Source organism: Aythya fuligula, chromosome 2 (assembly GCF_009819795.1).
Source record: "Aythya fuligula isolate bAytFul2 chromosome 2, bAytFul2.pri, whole genome shotgun sequence".
NCBI classification, from domain to species: domain Eukaryota; kingdom Metazoa; phylum Chordata; class Aves; order Anseriformes; family Anatidae; genus Aythya; species Aythya fuligula.
This window is the reverse complement of record NC_045560.1, coordinates 114,252,288-114,270,957: the sequence shown is the minus strand read 5'-3', so window position 1 is coordinate 114,270,957 and position 18,670 is coordinate 114,252,288. Positions and strand designations below refer to the sequence as shown.

Here is an 18,670-nt window from a genome sequence, read left to right as displayed (position 1 = left end):
GCAGCTCCCAGGGACTGGTAACCAGATAGCCCTACCCCATTCCCAGCTGGGGAACAAACCAACTGCATATTAGAGATGTTTTCCTTTTCTAACTCCCCAGGGAAGAGCAGCAGCTCTTTTCCAACTCCTCCCCCATAGTTGCAGCAGCCCTGCAGGTGCTCACAATGCTATTTTCAGCCATCCACCAGCAGGTGTGACTCAAGGCCCTGTTATTTAAAAGCACACAAAGGCTAATTTTAAAGTGGGAACTGTCCTTCACAGTGCTGTGGTGGTTTCACTGCTATGGACAGAATTCACCATCTCTCTCTACTTTTTTTTTTTTTTTCTCAGTTCTTCTTTCCATTTCAATCTAATATTCTTTATGCAGGGAATTATACAAAGCCTTGGTACATTTGCTGAGCCCTGGACTCTTGTGCAGTACCAACACGCATCCACTGCAAGCAAACACACACCTTCCCTCTCTGTGTCCTCCTCCTCAACAGTTTCCTGCTGACCATGGTATTCCTGGATGAAGAAGTCAATTGCTTTCAGTGCTTTCACCCAACACTGTGGGTTGCTCTCATATTTTCTTAATTCTGCTCAGGTTCAAATGATGTAACCATAAGAAACAGAGAACGCAGGGTACTAGACTAGAAGATGTTGAGAAACTGCAGGCCAAATTTTCTAGCATGATCTCTGCAATGGCGTTCCAAAGCCACATACGTGATTGAATACAATACAGGTATAGCCGCAGATAAGAGGGTATGAAAGCATTTTGTTCCCTTAATGTAGGGCTGACGTTTCATGGTGCTCTGACAAACTGAACTGGAAGTGTCTCCATCTATCCCTTGTTAGCATGGTCACACCCACTACTGCGTTCCTCTAGGGTACACTGACTGTTTATATTGTAGCATTAATCAGTGGAAATACATGGGAAAAGAATGCTAGATATCGCAAAATATTCTTACACCAGCTTGTATGGAAAGCCATGCAAATGTCCAGTGGCAGAACACACCACTTCTGGATCTGTCACTAATCCAACCCAGACAGCAGTAACTCCCGTTAGCAAACGATTCCCATTAGCAAATCATTCTACCAGCAAGAGTACATTTGTGGCAGCCGTCCCGTTCCACCACAGGCACCATTCCCAACCAGGTGTGCGTGGGCAATCACACACAGCAGTAAGTTTCCACCTGCCAGAATGCAGCAAACACATTCCAGATAAACCACACATCAGGTGTCTTTACCAGTAGACTGTATGTGGTGGCTGACATAAACTCTCATGGACATACAAAACAGTTCAAGGGAAAGGAGAAGGAATCGCTTCAGGCACACATTTATGCTTAAGTGATAATTTGGGTGGGCATACACTATAATTAAGTATTAAATTTGTGAAATTTTACAGTAGAAGCTGTGACAGCAAAAGGAATGCTACTGTTAGGTTCATTTAAGCTCCCCTTTGTCTTTCCTTCCTGTTCTGCTTCTTTCCCTATGTTCCATTGTTCATTAATTTCCTCCAATCTTTTTTTTTTTTTTTTTCCTGCCCTCTCCTAGCATTCTTCTTTCCTGCCCCTTCTTCCCTTCTCTAATGTCTTCCAGATTCTTCTTCAGCCTCTTCTCCAATACCTTGAAACACAGAATTGCTATAACTGGCCACACTCAGGTTTGCTACCTGATAGCATCTAACACAGGAAAACCATGAGACAGGCAGAGCTGTTATTTCAAATCTCTCTATCAGCAGATGCTTTAGCCAGAAGAAGTAACAAAAAAATAGTATTGCCTTAAGAAGGTGAGCAACTGCCATGTGGGAGGAGAGGAGGGAAAGCAGAGAGACTTAAAGCAATTCTGTAAGATTACACTACCTGTAGTTCAAAGACCATAGTGCATTTATTTGCCACAGATTTTAAATAGCAAGTGACAGATTAGCAGCGTTTTATCTTTTGTACATATGTTCTTCTATGATCAGATGTGGAGCATTACTCTGGTAGCAGAATGTATTAAGACATGTATGATAGGCATTTCTCCAAGTTGTGGCACTGAGCTGTGAGTTTTACTTCAGAGTTACACGTGCACGCAATTACTATTAAGAAATACTTCATATGTGAAATAGATTGAGTATATGTGTAAGTGATAACCTCTAAAGCACAGTTTTCACCAAAAGACAGACACATAAAACAGACACCTTCCAAAGAATCCCTGAAAACTCTAAGTTAACTGTATTATTACATATTAGCCCTGAAAAGTCAGACTTCAGCGGGAAAGCGAACTGGCTTCCCCTGCTTCTTGTGCAGAATTGCCTAGGAAATTATAATAAACGTCCTTCTCCTTTATTTGTCTGGAGAGCAACACAGCAGAAGGTCATGCCCATAACCAGATCCTATCAGCCACTGTGTAACACACACACCTTCTAACATACATAGCTTACAAGCTAACAACCGGTGATGATGCAAAAAGTGGAAAGAATCCAGCTTAACCATCAAATTCCATATATATAGTGTTCAGGAGAAATATAAGAAGCCCTTCTGAATTGGCACACATGTTCAGGAAATCACACAGTACAGAATACCAATATGTTGATTTTGATAGCCACAGAAAACACCTGCACTTTGGGTGTTGCACATTCATATGCCACCCATGGGCCACCTTAACATGCTGTATAACAGAGGCTGTGCATGAGCTCCATCCCCAAGGAGAAATTTCACTTCAAACCAGGCCTATCTAACTCATTCTGTAGCAAGGGCCGAAATCAGAGTACTCATTTGTGCTCCTTCTGTGCAAAGTAAAACTTCTATCTCTTTCAACAACAAATTAGCTTCATCTTGCAACTAACCTAGAAATAACTAACATTCAGTTACAATGCTGCTGGTTGCATTTTCTCTTCTATTACCTCTATTTCTCTGTTGGAGTTTGTCTTTTCAATCCTATTTTCTGAATATCACATCCCGTTCCTAGCTCTCAAACAACTACTCTTCTGTTACATACTTCTTCTCTCTTCTCTCTCATTTCAACTACCAAAACCAACTTTCTCAGCTTTCTGGATTGCCCTGGAAAGGTTTGAGTTTCATATCATTTTATGCCTGCGTATGGTCACATTTCATATATAAAAATAATAAAATAATAACACTTTACATATAGTGATCTAAGCACTCACCTGTTGCCTAAGCAACAAGTAAATTAACTTGGAAAAAAAAAAAAAAAAAAAAAAAGAGGAAAGGGAAGGGAAGGGAAGGGAAGGGAAGGGAAGGGAAGGGAAGGGAAGGGAAGGGAAGGGAAGGGAAGGGAAGGGAAGGGAAGGGAAGGGAAGGGAAGGGAAGGGAAGGGAAGGGAAGGGAAGGGAAGGGAAGGGAAGGGAAGGGAAGGGAAGGGAAGGGAAGGGAAGGGAAGGGAAGGGAAGGGAAGGGAAGGGAAGGGAAGGGAAGGGAAGGGAAAGGAAAGGAAAGGAAAGGAAAGGAAAGGAAAGGAAAGGAAAGGAAAGGAAAGGAAAGGAAAGGAAAGGAAAGGAAAGGAAAGGAAAGGAAAGGAAAGGAAAGGAAAGGAAAGGAAAGGAAAGGAAAGGAAAGGAAAGGAAAGGAAAGGAAAGGAAAGGAAAGGAAAGGAAAGGAAAGGAAAGGAAAGGAAAGGAAAGGAAAGGAAAGGAAAGGAAAGGAAAGGAAAGGAAAGGAAAGGAAAGGAAAGGAAAGGAAAGGAAAGGAAAGGAAAGGAAAGGAAAGGAAAGGAAAGGAAAAACACAACCAACTTCATCCTCTTCATGCTGATACAAAGGGAACATGCATTTCAAATTACCTAATGAAACTCACCATGAAGAAAAGGACACAGCAGGTACTAAATGAAGGCACAGAATGGGAGAGAGACAAGACAATACCACATTTTCTGTATGAAAAGAGAACCTTACCATCCTGCTGGCCTTGGAGATTCTGAGGACTTTGCATTCTCTCTTCGAGATTTGAGCTGAGGTCGGAGTTCACAGCTGACATCCTAGTAGAGTCACTCATATCAAATTCATCACTTTCTATAGAGCTTTCATCCTGCAATTTGAAAGTTTCAGAGACATGTCAGAAAATATTGTATGCTGTTCACATTATATGTGGAGCTTACCCACTCTAATTCATTTCACTTATACCTGACATGGAATACATTCACATAGTAATACTTCATGTATATAAGTGAACAAGCAAAGCACATAAAGAGCAAGGAACACACAACATTTATGTGATATGATAGTCTGACAAATGCAATTTGATCAACTATGATGATACTGCATAATCACACTCATATCTGTTTCCATAGCATTTTGTAAAACAGGGTTGTAACTAGAGACCCCATGCAAAGTCCTTGTTACTCAGGCATGGCTGGGGAGAGCTCTCCACATTACATGCCTGAATTTTCTACCTTTCTGAAGCAAGGCAGGTAACCCTGTGCTTACCACTTACAGTAAAATATTTCTAAATTGCAACTTGACCTAATAAGAAACCACAACCAAATTCTCTTATCATGACATCACCTTTACATTGCCATTGTGTTTACAGAAGCATCTATGAACATGAGGAAGATTGTTTACCATGCTCAAACGACAGTCAATGGCAAACCAAAGTAATATAATCACATGAAAATCACTTGGAATTTATTCCACCTCATACGTCTTTAATATGACTTATCCATCAAGTCCAATTACAGAGACTCTTCTAGTGATGGTAACAGAGTACAAAAAGTCACAATTGGAAAGTTTGTCCCCAGTTACACAAGCAAAACAGTTTTGTATCTAGTCCCATGAGTGTTCACATACGTGTTTAATATGTGTATAATATGTGTTCGATTTCACTTGTTTCGGTCCGACTGAAGTTCATGCAACCATTTATGGATTAAAAATTTAGCATTCACAAGTCTTATTCTGTAAGCTGTGGAGGCAACATACAAACCTACAGTGCTATATTTTCAGTAACAATTTTTCTGAGATAATTACTCCTGTTGTGAAGAAAAGCCATTTCAAGTACATACAGAAAAATAAGGCAGATAACTTTGTATCCCTTAAAGATTAGTTTAAAATACTTTTCCATTTAACATAAGCCTTTTTGTTTTAAAATCAAAACAAACAAAAAATGAACAAAATTAAAACTTTGTTTTAACAAATAACAGACTGTTGTTTGGGTTGCTTACCAGAAGTAACCTATAAAAGAAGCAAAGTTTACAATTTGATTTACCATGTATTTACTGTGAACTAGTTTCTACAGATGCTACCATTGCTTTCTTCTTTCTAAGCACTTGGCCCTTAGATCAATTCCTCTCTTGGATCTTGGTGTTTTTTCCAGCTTGCATAGGTATTTCTTGTTGAACCAGGATGGCAATACCAATTGCCATCCAGGGGTTAGAGAAGAACATGCAAGGTGATATTGTTCTGCACCATCACAGCAAGACAATGTCATGTAATGGCACAAACACAGCTTGTTCTCAAAGTTTTATTTAAAAAAAAAAAAGAAATGGAGAAGTGAGGCCTTCTATAGTCGGTACCTCTCTACCTTTGCCCAGGCAGGGTGTTAAGCACCCCAGATAAGGCAACAGCAAATAAAAGAGCTATGCCCTTGTGTGAGCTGGGCATGGGGAGCTGGTGTCCACCAGCCTTGAGCCCCAGACAGATGGGGCTGAGGTACACAACAAGCTGGTTCTGGGATTTAGGGAAAATGCATGCTGCTTTCTCATAAAGCAAGATCAAGACATGAATTCCCTAAGATCTTCTGGAACATTATGCTAGTGTTAAGGCACAGTGGTATTTCTCATTGATCCCTGCAGGGATCAGCAAGCAGCAGCTTACATTTTCTATTTCTGAGGCTGGGCAATCTATATGGGCTCCCAATAACGCAATTATGGTTATCTGCTACTTGCATAGGTATAAAAAAACAACAACACACATGGGCAGCCTGTGTTTGCCTCTGTAGAACATCTCCAACTCACTGTACACATTGTGTAAAACATTTTCTGAATTTGGATGTACCCACATGGGGAGCATGAGCTGGTAGCTGCTGGCCTTTGTACCAGTTGCAGCACAAATGTAAATTCCCACATGTGAATGAGTTCTCCAGTTAGATCAAGCTTGTTTCCCTTTCATCAATGGCCTCAGATGAAAAATGATGAACTGAGGATGAGAGAACTTGGAGGCTTTCAATCACTGTGCTAGCTAGTTGTGGCATCTCAGTTCACTCCTGTCTCAATTCCACCCCCTCCATAAGAACACAGATATGATTGATGAAACCTTGGAAACAGAACCTTCTTATAAACCCAAGCATGTTTTTAAGTGCATGACATAATCTGAATATATGCACCAGGAATCTTCCTGCTTTGTACTGTAACATTTCACTGCCTTTTTTTTTTTTCTGTGTAAGAAATGTACAGCCTGTATTTAAAAAGAATTTCTTAGCCACAATTCTTTGAGAAAGGATGTAAAGATTATCTTGAGAACTCTCCTTGTGTCCACTCTGCTCTGGCAAACACGTTATGACTAAAACATATCAAAAACTACTTTTCTTTTTATAAATCCAACATTGCCAACATTTCATACTCAGTAACATTAGAGCTACAAAACTGAGCTGGGCACAGAGATACCAAGCAATGCTGCTTCCTGCTGCCCGTGTATCATTGCCGCTCGTTCATCCAGATGAAAAAATGGTTTAATGAAAATATCAGTCATCAGACCAGAGTGACAACACCAAAACATTCAGGCTATAGAGAAACTGTGGCAGATGGCCCTGATCCATCATGAGTGCCTGACCCTACTGTGGGCTGAGTAATATTGAAAGAGGGGAAGTGAGGAAACCAAAGAGTCCTTTAACTCCTAAGGCTACTGCAGGGATAAAGCCTCTTACCTCCTGCTGCTTGAAATCCTGCTGTCAGATTCCTAAAAAGGGCCAGCACACTAGGCTGCATTTGTGTGTGTGAAGAACCCAGAGTCAAGGATCTCTCCACACACCCTTCCCAATAAAAATAAATACATATTTTTTTTCAAAAACAAACCAAAAAAAAATCAGGCAAAAGTGAAACAAGGATCCTGATATTTCTGCAAGAGTGACAAAATCCTCATTCTATGGGGTGCTGAATAATTCATACATCTCTAGTTGTAGCTGATAGCTACTTATTATGAAACCAAATCTGGCTGACTCCACAAAAGTCAAGGGTCACTCAGGGTCTTTGGGATAATGCAGCTGCTAAGGTAGTTTTGGGAGGTTCTCTTTATAAAAAATAATAATAATTAAAAAAATCTTGTAGTCAAGCAGAAGGACACAGCACGCAGGACTGCTATTTGGCTGGCAAATGGCTGGGCTTCTAAATATTTGGCAGTTCAAATGGTAAATGAACATATTTCTAGGAAAATTAGTGTACTGCAAAAGATTTGGTAGGTGCCCTCCAATTGACAAAGTATCTCTTAATATCTGAGAAAAATCTGAATACATCACAGAAATAATTCTTGAAATGAATTAAATGCAATTCAACTCCAGTTCTCTCTAAGGAGCTTGATTCTCAGGCTACAGCTCTTCTTTTTTTTTTTTTTCACTGTCTTTTTATTTGAGGTTTCAAAAGAACCCCCTACTCTTATTTATCAAGCTTTTTGCCTTGAAGATATCAGCAGATGTTGCTAAGGTTTCCATCTATCTCACCGTAACATGTTGCATCCTGGCTACTAACCTTGAGAGCATCATGGCATTCATTTCAGCTGTCGATGGTATTGCTCTCCAGAAGCGGACAACGAAAGTCACTGCTGAGCATAGCGCTAAGTCTGAGGCAAACATGCTGCCCCCCTTATCGTTTCCAGTGGTTCAGACAGTAAGAGGGCACCTTCGGGTTCTTTGAAGCAGTACAACATATTACCCCCAGCCATGGAAGGGCACTAAGTCATGACACTTTCTCTCAAACTGATCACTTGCACACAGCCTTGGTTTGATTTCAGAGTTACTATTCTAGCAATGAATTATAAAGACGGGATCCACATCAATCTTCAGTTCAGTTCCTTGGCTACCACAAAGACAAGCAACAAAGAATACAGGAAAACAACAACAATAAAAAACTTAAAAGGTTTCATTTTGTACCTCATCTTGCTGTGAATTTAGTAGCTGCAGCTTCATGTGTTTCATATAGGCCATGGTAATTGGCATATTGTAATCAATCATACTGGTCACCAAAGTTGGAGGTTTTCCATTATCTGTAATAAAAATATTTATTATGCATTATATGTTAGTTGTGGAGGCTACTTCAGCCTACTCGGCAGTCAAAGTCAGACAGTTATGTCATTTAGTTCTAACTTTGGCATTTTCAATTGCTTGTGGGCTGTGCAGATGGAAATCTCCTGAAGAAAAATGGAAATCAAGTTTGAAACCTGGAAAGTGATGAGTACTTCTATCCCAAATGACTACAGCACATGCAGTCTATCTGTTCCTTATGTTTAAGCCTCCATATAAACATTTCCCTAGCAAAATAAATGATTTCCTCCAGATAGAATCATCTTTCTATTGAGGGTGCATATGGTATTACACTCCATCCTTAAGCAAAAGCAGAAGATTCACTACCTTCCAGCTTAAGTAAACGAGATGATCTGACTTATTGAACTGTTCCAGTCTACCAAATTTTTATGAACCCTCACTTAAGCTAGGCAAATATAAATGGGTATTAGAAATAAAATTACTTTACATTCCGCTATTTGACACTAAAACTACCTTTATGATCTGCTCCATCTGGGTTTAAATGCATTCTTTTCTGGCACTCTGAGCAGCTCATTAGAAATCGTGTCACCGCTTCTCTCGGTAGGAAGGCATAGGTCTCTGAAATCTGAAATGAATAACAAAATATAGGTGTTATTATATAAGATGATTGAACATGATTTAACAGAACTGATCATTATATTTCCAAATAAGGCTTATTTTCATATAATGCCAGGAAGTACAATAAAAGAGTGTTCTGCGTACTATACAGAATTTCAATAAACATCTATCCAATCTGCCTACTTCTCATCTAGTGGCTAATAATAGTAGATACTGAACAAAATTTCACTCCTATCAATAGGGGCTTCCTTTTCTGTTTATAGTTTTTTTCAATTTCTTTCAGCAAATAGATTCATACATAACTGGCTTCCTGCTGAGGGGCTATTTTTAAAAAAGAAAGCTGAAAACCATTATTTTTCTTATAACCAATACAAAATAAATAAATAAATAGATAGATAGATAGATAAGCTTGGCTTATATGCTCTATTTGTTTTGACTGTAACAATATGTAGAAAGATACAGGATTCAGTGCATTAGCAGTGATGATTTGAATATTTGTGAAGATAGTATTGGAAAGCTTGTGACTTATATTGCAGGGCAAATAAATTATTTTTATTAACAGTTATAGAATTTGGGAGTCACTCAAATTTAGAGATTCTGCATCACCTGGAGATACTTTGAAACAATATATTTTGGTTGTCTCCTTCTTTCAATACAATCATTCTTTCCAACCACATACTCACGTGTGTCAGAGGGTCAGAGGAATTTTTATTTTTATTAAAAAAAAAAAAAAAAAAGAGAGAGAGAGAGAAAGGAGAGGAGGAAGGACTTGGAAGGACTTATTGCTGTTTTGAAAGATTGCATTTTTCCCACTTTCTCTCTAGGAATGCATATATCTTTATAGACATTTTTGCCTTGCTGAAAAGGACTTGGTGATGGTTGGTGCCAAGTTGAAAATGAGCCAACAGCAAACTCTGATCACAGATAAAAAAATTTCGTACTGGCTACATAAAGCATATGGCCAGCAGATCAAAAAAAGTTATTATACTTCTTTACTCAGTGCTGGTAAAGCAGCAGCTGGAATGTCACGTCTGGTTTGCCCCTCCACAGTTCAAGAAGGTGGCTCAGAAGCAGGAGAAGGCCCTGTGGCAGACCACCACAGAAGCTGAAGCCCAAAGCAACTGGCTTGGATTTGATTTGAGGGGGGTAGATTTGTTTTGTGTGACAAAGAGTAAGTTATGAGGCAGAGAAAGATCTAATTGCAGCCCACAACTACCTGAACTGGAGTTACAAGAACTGTGGAGAGAAACCCTTCAGAGTTTTAGCCACCAACTTCATTGACAACAACCACCAATTGTGGCTTGGGACATTCAGACAGGACATGAGGAAAAACTTTTCCATTAACAGGCTAGGGTACAGGTTTATCAGATGGACAGAAGAATCTCCAACCTTAGATGTTTTCAAGACATTGCCAGGCAAAGCCATGGCTTTTTTGTGATTCTATTACACACTCGCATTTTACAGGATGTATATATATACAGAACAATGCGAGTGTGAAGAATCTCTAGTCCTTCTTTTCCCAACCAAGGTGACTGTTTTGCAATAGAGATGTTTCCCCCAAAAAGACAAAGTCCCAGCAAGAGAGGTTAAAAGAAGAATCAACTGATATCTACTTGTATTCCTTAACTGCAAAACCTGCAGCAGGATTCAGTTTCCTATCAAGAGGCTATGTTGATCCAAGTCTACGTAGGAAGTGCAGAAAGATGGAGGTGGACTGTATGAAAGTGTGCATACAGAAAGGACAAGATACTTTCCTTTAACTGGATATAAATGGGATTAAATATTGTGCAAAAAGCTTGTGCTCTTCACAAGGATGTTAAGAGCAGGGTGAATGATCTACTTTGTCCCTCTTACACTCCTCTTGACCTGTTTGTCACCTATTTAGTCTGTGTTGAAAGTCTAATTTCCTGAAACCCCATGGACCAAATTCATCAGTGACATTGTATTTTGAAATATAGGTGGAATTTAAATTAGTGCTTTCCTGATGTGACATGACTTTGGTCTGGAAAAACATGGGAAATTACGCATTGTAAAATAAGAATTATTCCATCCTGTTCATGGTATTGTTGGTCAGGCTGTTTATTGCTTTTGTTTGTTTGGTTTGTTTGTTTGTTTGTTTGTTTGTTTAATATATAACAGAAATCTTCATAGAATTATAGAACCATAGAATATCCTAATTTGGAAAGGGACACATGAGAGCCATTGAGCTGAACTCCCAACTCCACACAGGACCACCCCAAAATCAGACCTATGTCTGAAAGCATTGTTCAAACGCTTCTTTAACTCTGGCAGCTCGGTGCTGTGACCACTGCCCTGGGGAGCCTGTCCCAGTGCCCAACCACCCTCTGGGTGCAGAACCTTCCCCTAACCCCCAGCCTGACCCTCCCATGTCCCAGCTCCATGCAGTTCCCTCGGGTCCTGTCACTGGTCACCACAGAGATCAGTGCATTTGGGGGGAAAAGAAGGGGATTATTTTAAAAGCAAAATTTGTTTTGTGAGAAGAACTGGTATAGATTTTCCTTGGGCCAAAAACAATTTATCTGAAAATGCAGGCACTAAATGAAATCCCTTCTGAATGAGAGATCCTACCAAACATATTTCAGATCATTTTACCTGTGTTTTGTTTTTGGTTTTGTTTTTGTTTTTTGTACCACTGAACAAATGCCTACTTACCTTTCTAGATTTGAAAACATTGGTTATACTCAGACTTTATGGAATATAAAATGAAAGAACTTACTTAAAATCAGATGGAACTTAGCATTAAGAAAATTGCTAAGTGCACATATGCAGCAAGCTCTCTCTCATAACATTTAACACATTTAACACTGTATTGAAATTAATGGAGCTTACCCATGGATTCATTAGTTGCCTGCATTTGATAGGAATGCTCCATTTATTCTAATCAAACATCTCTGTCGAAATTCCATTTCTGCTCAGAAAAGATGAAAATCCTCCATGGAAAGCAAGTGAGCTAAGTCCCAGATTTGATAGGTATGCTCTACTGACTATAAAGGAACCAGGTTTTATAAATAAATTTTCCACACAGCAGATGCTTGTGTCTCCAACCTCCCACTGCAACACAGTTTTAAGGATGCCCTTCCCTAAATAACATCAGTTTTTACCAACTTCCTCCCCTGTTTACTTTGTAGTTTGAATCAATCACTTTAATCACTTTCAGGCCAAGACTTCAGCTTGTGTAAATTGCCATAACACAATACATATCAAGTTAAAAGAGATATGTAGAGGACATGACCTACAATTTTCCTTAATCTTGCTTCTTGAATATATCTAAAAAATCTCTTTTCAATTTTCAGTGGCAGAAAGTTTAAAAAAAAAAAAAAAAAACAACTCACACCCCCCAGCAGTGCAGACTCCTGTTTGCTTTTCTCACTGAAGAAGGGCACATCTACTCCATAAGATGGAGATAGCAGCTTGCTAGCTCTGGCTATGCTCTGAACCAGCTGGCTTAGCACCAAAAGTGGCCTAGAAGATCTCTAATAAAATCAACACAAGGTTGAACATAAAATATTGTATTTTACCTCTAAGTGGAGTTTATCAGCTTGAGATCAAGGTTGGACTGATGTAGTTCATGGAGCTGGCTTGCATGTTTTTCAGAGCAAAATGGGGAGGCCTATGACACTTTGTAAGTAACTACACTGAAATAGTGGTCTGACTTCATCAGAAAAAAAAATGTTTCTATCCTCTATTCTGTCTGAATGAAAGCAATAATGACCCAGTCCTATTCTCACTGCCTTCTGTAGCACTGCTCCTAGTTCTCTTCTCAAGGCCGTTAGCTAACAAAAATATAGCCAGGCCATATCATTCAGTGATGCCCTGCAATAAAATAATACTATCATAATGCAATTATTAAAAACAAAACAAAGAAACAAGCAACAACAAAAAAAAAGTGCTTTTACATTTTAAGAAAAAAAAAAAAAGGCAGAAAAGTTAATTGAATTGGGGGATATTACATTGTTTATATCCACACACTCATGATGCAGACAGGCATATATTTGCTATCATTTACGGGAAACTGGTCATGCATATGTCTCTACCAACCACAGAACATGCAGCACTGATTTGTCATGCTGATATAACATCCCAGATTGCATCCAATTTACCGTATTGATAAAGTATCCCAAGGTACATCCAAAGAGGGAAATACGACTTGGATTGATTAAAAAACAAATTATACACATGCTTTCTTCAAATGTGATGCTTTAGAAGTAGCCTTATATAATTCCTTATTCTTACTGGAGGTTTTATTGCACATTAGTACATCTTCTGTTCCTTTGTAGAAATGCATTGTATCTGGATGTATTCCAGTTCATGGACAAACCAGAAAATACGCAGATTCGAGCAGGCCGATGTTTAGGTGTTGTGTGCTAGGTATAGCTGTTACAGCTGAATGCTTTTAATATTGTAAAGGGGGAAAAAATATGAAGAAGAAACTAGACTTCTGGGGCATTAAGCAAAGAGTGCCAAAATAATAAGTGTTTAGTTTACCCCCAAAAGTTACAGGTTAAGAAGCAAAACATTCCCTAACAATATAGTCCATGCAGGCCTAGATATATTTTGTTTTAACTCTGAACACAAAGGACAATAAAAACATAGTTGACATCAGTAGAATAAGAGTTAAAACTTTTATGACTTTATTCCACTGTTCATAAGAAGTCTACAGTCCAACAGATTTTGACATATATCAACCCTTCCAAAACTTCACCCAGCAAAAAAGTCCTTCTAAATCTGGAATTGGTCTATGTGCTATCTATTGGATTCTATGCAGAACACAACTACTATGAGGGAAGTAATCCAGTACCTGACCATGTAATCTGTTTTACACTGGAGCTAAGTGAAGTATGCCTATGTCTATGAGAACTATGTTGCCTTCCCCTTGTGTTACTGCGGGCAGAGAAAATGGGCAAAATTAACTTTTTTCTCCCCAAAGTCCAGATGATTTAATTGCAGGACGTTGTGATGATGTAGTTTTCAGAGCTCCATTTTTATTTGGAAAATTAATGAGCACTAAACTGAAAGGCAGATTTTAGGACACATATGGCATAGTCAGAAAGACAAGTGTGAGGAAAGAGAGTGAAATTTTGCAAGTGAACCTATTAACCCCTAAAGCATTAACATGGAGAATGTATGTGTAGTCTGGATGATACGATGTGTCAGAACAGAGAGAATTTTTGGTGTGCATGTATATTTTTTTAATTAAGGGTAATGAGGTGAAGGGAGATGACTCAAAGAAGAATTCAAAGAGGAGAGAGAGACAGAGAGAGAGAGAGGATGGAAATCTGTCCTGGGCCCAGAGCCATCAAACCAGGTGGCAGAAACTGGTTTCTTGATGACAGGAGGGCAAACCAGCCAAGGAAAGTCCTCTCCTTTCCTAAGCAAGAGGTCAGAATAGAAGACTGATGTAAGAAAGCAGATATACTACTGCTGGGGGTTTTATCAAGAGCTCACTACCCTGCTATATTGTGGAAAATGCTGGTCCCTCTCATACTCAACTTCTACTTCACAGCTCCACTCCCTTCCCATGTAAAAAGACCAGCTTTCTGAGAGGGAGGCACATGTTAGCTGGTTCCTTGCCAGGACACTCAAAGCTTGCACTTTGCAAGAAAGCAGGAACAAGTCAGAAGAAAAAAAGTGAACAGGGCTTGGATGTTTCGCCTTGCACAAAGGAGTAGTGTGGATCCAAGTATTTTAGTGTGCTAAGGCCCTACACAAACCTCACAGTCTTCTGCTTTCCCATATATAGCGTTTGCCTTGGATGGAGACCAGCTAGGGCACAAACCTGCTTTAACCCTGTTTGATGAAGGGAAGGAAGGACTTGAAGGGAATGCAACCTGTGATTTTTATTTTTTTTCCCCAAGGAAAACATGTTCAGTGTGGTAATTAGAGGGGACTCACAAGCACATTCTTGGTTTGAGGGTGGAAAAAAGTCATGTCATGTTTCACGATTTCAAGGTTTTTCTTAGGTTGACAGAAAAATATTTATTACTGTAAGAGCAAGATGGAGAACAGGACCCCAGATATTGCCCCACACCTAAGAGAGTCCTGTTATTCCTCAGATGATATATATTTATGTACTACCTTTCTGATCAGAGTCTTGCCTCTAGCTACTTTTCCTTGACACATAAATATCTCCCACATGTTTTGCATGCCTACTTCCCTTCCAGCTCATCATCTTAGTGCTCTTTTTTCATTCATGGGCTGGGAATTTTATTAACCGACCTATTTCCCCTGCTCAGACATCGCAACCCTCATTCACAACTCAAGTTCACTGCTGCAATGTTTCAAGGCTTTGCACTGTGGCTATGCTGGCTCAACAGGCAGATATCAGATTCACAGGTAAAAGTATTCAAGTGCATAGAATTTCAGGTGTTTAAGGTGGCTGCAAAACTTGCACTATCTGTTCTCAGGTAGACGTTTCACTTAGTGATAGGAAGCTTTGTCGAGATGTAATACGCTAAGATGAGGGATTTATTATTCATAGTTTATTGTTTAAATAACATAAAAATCTATTTTTGTTTTGTTTTGTTTTGTTTTAAGAATACTGTAGAAAAGTAAAATCTACTCTTAAAAACAGTGCTTGACCACTAAGTCTGGCCTAACTGTCCTCAGAGCTGGACCTGGGAGGAGGCAGAGATATTTCCCTTCTTCAGAATAGAGACAACAGCATTTCTTGAAAAAAATAATAAGGCTACTGTTTTTTCCTGGTTTGCAGTGAGTGACAAAGAGGTGTCCTAACAGCTTGAGACTTTTACACTCTGCTACTACTGCAGCCACAACTTTCCCATTTGCTGCCACTTCCAATTCCTCAAAACTTGAATTTAAAATTTAGATACATCTGAATAGTGTAAATCAAGATATGTAGCTCAACAAAGACACAGAGAAGCTAGCTATGCACTTGTTGCACATCTTTCCCACTAAGCCCTACAAATTCTTCACCTGAACATTTCTTTTCTATATATTCCTGTCTCCGCTCCAACACCGCACCCTTCCACTCAGGGTCTGATGCCTACACACATCCAAACAGTCCTTTTGGACAGAGAGAAAAATGTTCTATCCCAAAGCAAAGTAGTTCCTCTAGGACACTGAGCTGTACATGAGTGTGAGCAGAGCCACCCATCTGAGGATCCTCTGCACTTTTTCCTGACTGCTCAACCAGCTCTTCTAGGCCATGTGTTTCACTCCACCATCTGTGGAGCATGGTAGCCCAGAAGATCTGGGGAAAACAGGACAGGCAAGGCACTTGTTTGAGCACTGCTGTTATCGTTGGCACCAAGGGCCACTCTCCTTCCACCTTCCTAGTCACCTGTCCTCCTGCTGAGCCGCAGACTTGGCCTGGCCTTGTGTCTCATATCCTGCTTTTGTGAGGGAATCATCTCCCAGACAAGGCCCTCCCTGGGAACCACAGAACTAACCAAAATTATAAATGCATATTAAGTACTCCTTCAGTTTGATGAATGTCAATATTGCAACACTCTGGATGTAATTTAAAAGCATAACAACTCTTGATTTCATTTTACGTATCAAAGTCAGGTCTTTATTTTTGCTGGTGTAAGTCTACCTACAAGTACAGTTATTCTGGCAAGGAACATAGCCCATCAGTTTTGTATCGTATACAAGTCAAGCACTTGAAATGAGCATGAAACCTGCTAGCTAAATGGGAAGTTCACCCTTTGTCATATATTTTCAAGGTTACCCTACCACGTCTTCCACACAGAGTATGTACAATTCCCTTCTCTTGTATTAGTGTACAGAGAAGAAAAAAATGGACCTTATTCTAATCTTAAATTGAATTAACTTAAGATTAAGTTTGAATAACAAATGCCTTCCTAATATTTTTTAAAATTTGTGCCAATAAATCCTAAAGTTTGAGTTTGGTACATCTCTGTACCATGAAAATTTTATAAGCTTCCTTCCAATATACTGCTCCTTTAGAGGTACCAAGCACCACAAACTATTTACCTTCCTGTGCAGCACCCCTGGAGGAAGTCCACAGAAATAAGTTGCAAAAACACAATTCATTTCCACACAGTTAATATAAACAAGTCGCTATAGAATAGAGATTTGTAATTGAGCCTGTAGCTGTTCTGAACATGTTTTCAGAGAGAAATACTGACAAATTTGAGCACTCCAACACCTGGGGTGACACTTTATCAAAAATGAGAAGATACTACCAATTCCAAATGTGTTACTTCATATAAATGCAGTGGTTAATTAAGTTACCTTTGACAATTTCATTATCTTTTTAATCATGCTTGAGTACTGTTCAAAATTTTGAATGGAGCAGGTTCACAATTGAAAATAGAGATCCATACATATATAAGCAAATTAATTACTTGAAATTACTATGTTGCAACTCTTAGGGCTGTGCCATCTATATTTTTAGAAATATCCAGGTACTGAAAATCCATGACAGTATTTATGAATTTTGAAAGTTTAGCAATTTTGTATAAAAAGTGGGGTGGGTTTCTCCCAATTGTTTTTCTGATAAAACATTCCAGTTATCCAGTCAGAGAGCAGCGGCAATGTGATACAGGAATTACAAATATGAGGAATGCCAGGAATTCCATGCCAGGAATTATGAATAACAAATAGCAGTTATAGTATACAGTTGCAAACAACCCTTCCTGTAAAAACTGTTAACTCAAACTGTTTGGTGAAGGCTTATGCATGTTATATACATTTACAGATGTTAAGGATGATTCATTTTTGACTTGTGAATAAAGAAACAAGACTAAATTAATCTTGTTTCCAATTCACTTAATAAAATTAAACCCCGCCAAAGTACTTTAGTTTGATTTATAAAGCTCTTAGGGTACAATTTTTGTAAGACAGTTGCCCAAGACACTACCTCTTTCCTGCAGCATCATCACAGAAGGAGATACTGCATTGAATTCCAGTCATTTTTTCTTCTCTTTTTTTTTTTTTTTTTTTTTTTTTTTGTTTTTTATATATGGAAATGCTTTAAAATTATATATGTAAATCCTATCTTTGGGAAATATGACTCAATGCCCATAGCAAACAAATAAGCAATAAAATGAATAAAAAAATATTACAGACTTTGGTAATGATATAGAAATTTCTATTTGGGCACCTTGATTATCTGCTCATAGCAATGTAGTAAACCCATGTCTCAATTAAAATAAAAGTTAACATCACATGAAGAGTGTGGTGTAGGTTATTGAATCTGCACAAATTGTTCTCATGAAAATTACACTACTTGTCTTTCATGCTGTCCACAATAAAAAAATTTCTTATCTGTCCTGGAATCATGAGATTCTTATAGCAGTAAATATTATACTTAGTATATATTATACATTAGTAAATATTATTTATAAATATCTATAATAGTAAATATTATACATGTCCTATGCATTGGTAGGATTATGACTTGAAGCACTCTATTTATACTTGGCAACATTCCTTACACTTATATGTTATTCTACAAAGTTTGAGATCTATATCTCTGAACAGCTTACTGAAGTAAAACAAAATAGAAAGTCAATGAAAATATTACTTTTCTAATGCTTTCTAAAACACAGTGCCAAGTATAAAAATGGCTGAGGTGTTAGATGAAAATTAATTTAGACAGTTTGTGTTCATCCTGAAATATCACTCCAAGCCTTACAAAGCACACCCAGATGACTGGTGTCTTCCTTCATACATCTACTTTCAGGTCAATACTGCCGGGAACAAATTATAAAGAGCATTGCCAAGAGCTTATCACACAACAAACTGTCTGAAATAGCCTATAAATAAAATATTTGTAAAGGGATTCAGAGATACATAGTAAAGATTGTTATATACCTGGGGGGGGGGGGGGGGGAGCATCGGGGAGAGAGACAGTAATGGAAAGAAAGCTATTTCTTCTAGCT

At 38.6% G+C, this 18,670-nt stretch overlaps 1 protein-coding gene across 4 annotated transcripts in view; it reads right to left on the bottom strand.

Moving 5' to 3' along the window:
* Positions 1–18,670, bottom strand: part of NOL4 (nucleolar protein 4) — a 193,456-nt gene that overhangs the window by 140,946 nt on the left and 33,840 nt on the right. For all 4 annotated transcript variants that reach the window (XM_032182971.1, XM_032182973.1, XM_032182972.1 and 1 more), the window contains exons 3-5: positions 8,676–8,787; positions 8,052–8,164; positions 3,872–4,004 (exon numbers count right to left, since the gene is read on the bottom strand). In XM_032182971.1, coding sequence (XP_032038862.1) covers positions 3,872–4,004; positions 8,052–8,164; positions 8,676–8,787 — 358 coding nt within the window. The remainder of the gene's footprint in view (positions 1–3,871; positions 4,005–8,051; positions 8,165–8,675; positions 8,788–18,670) is intronic.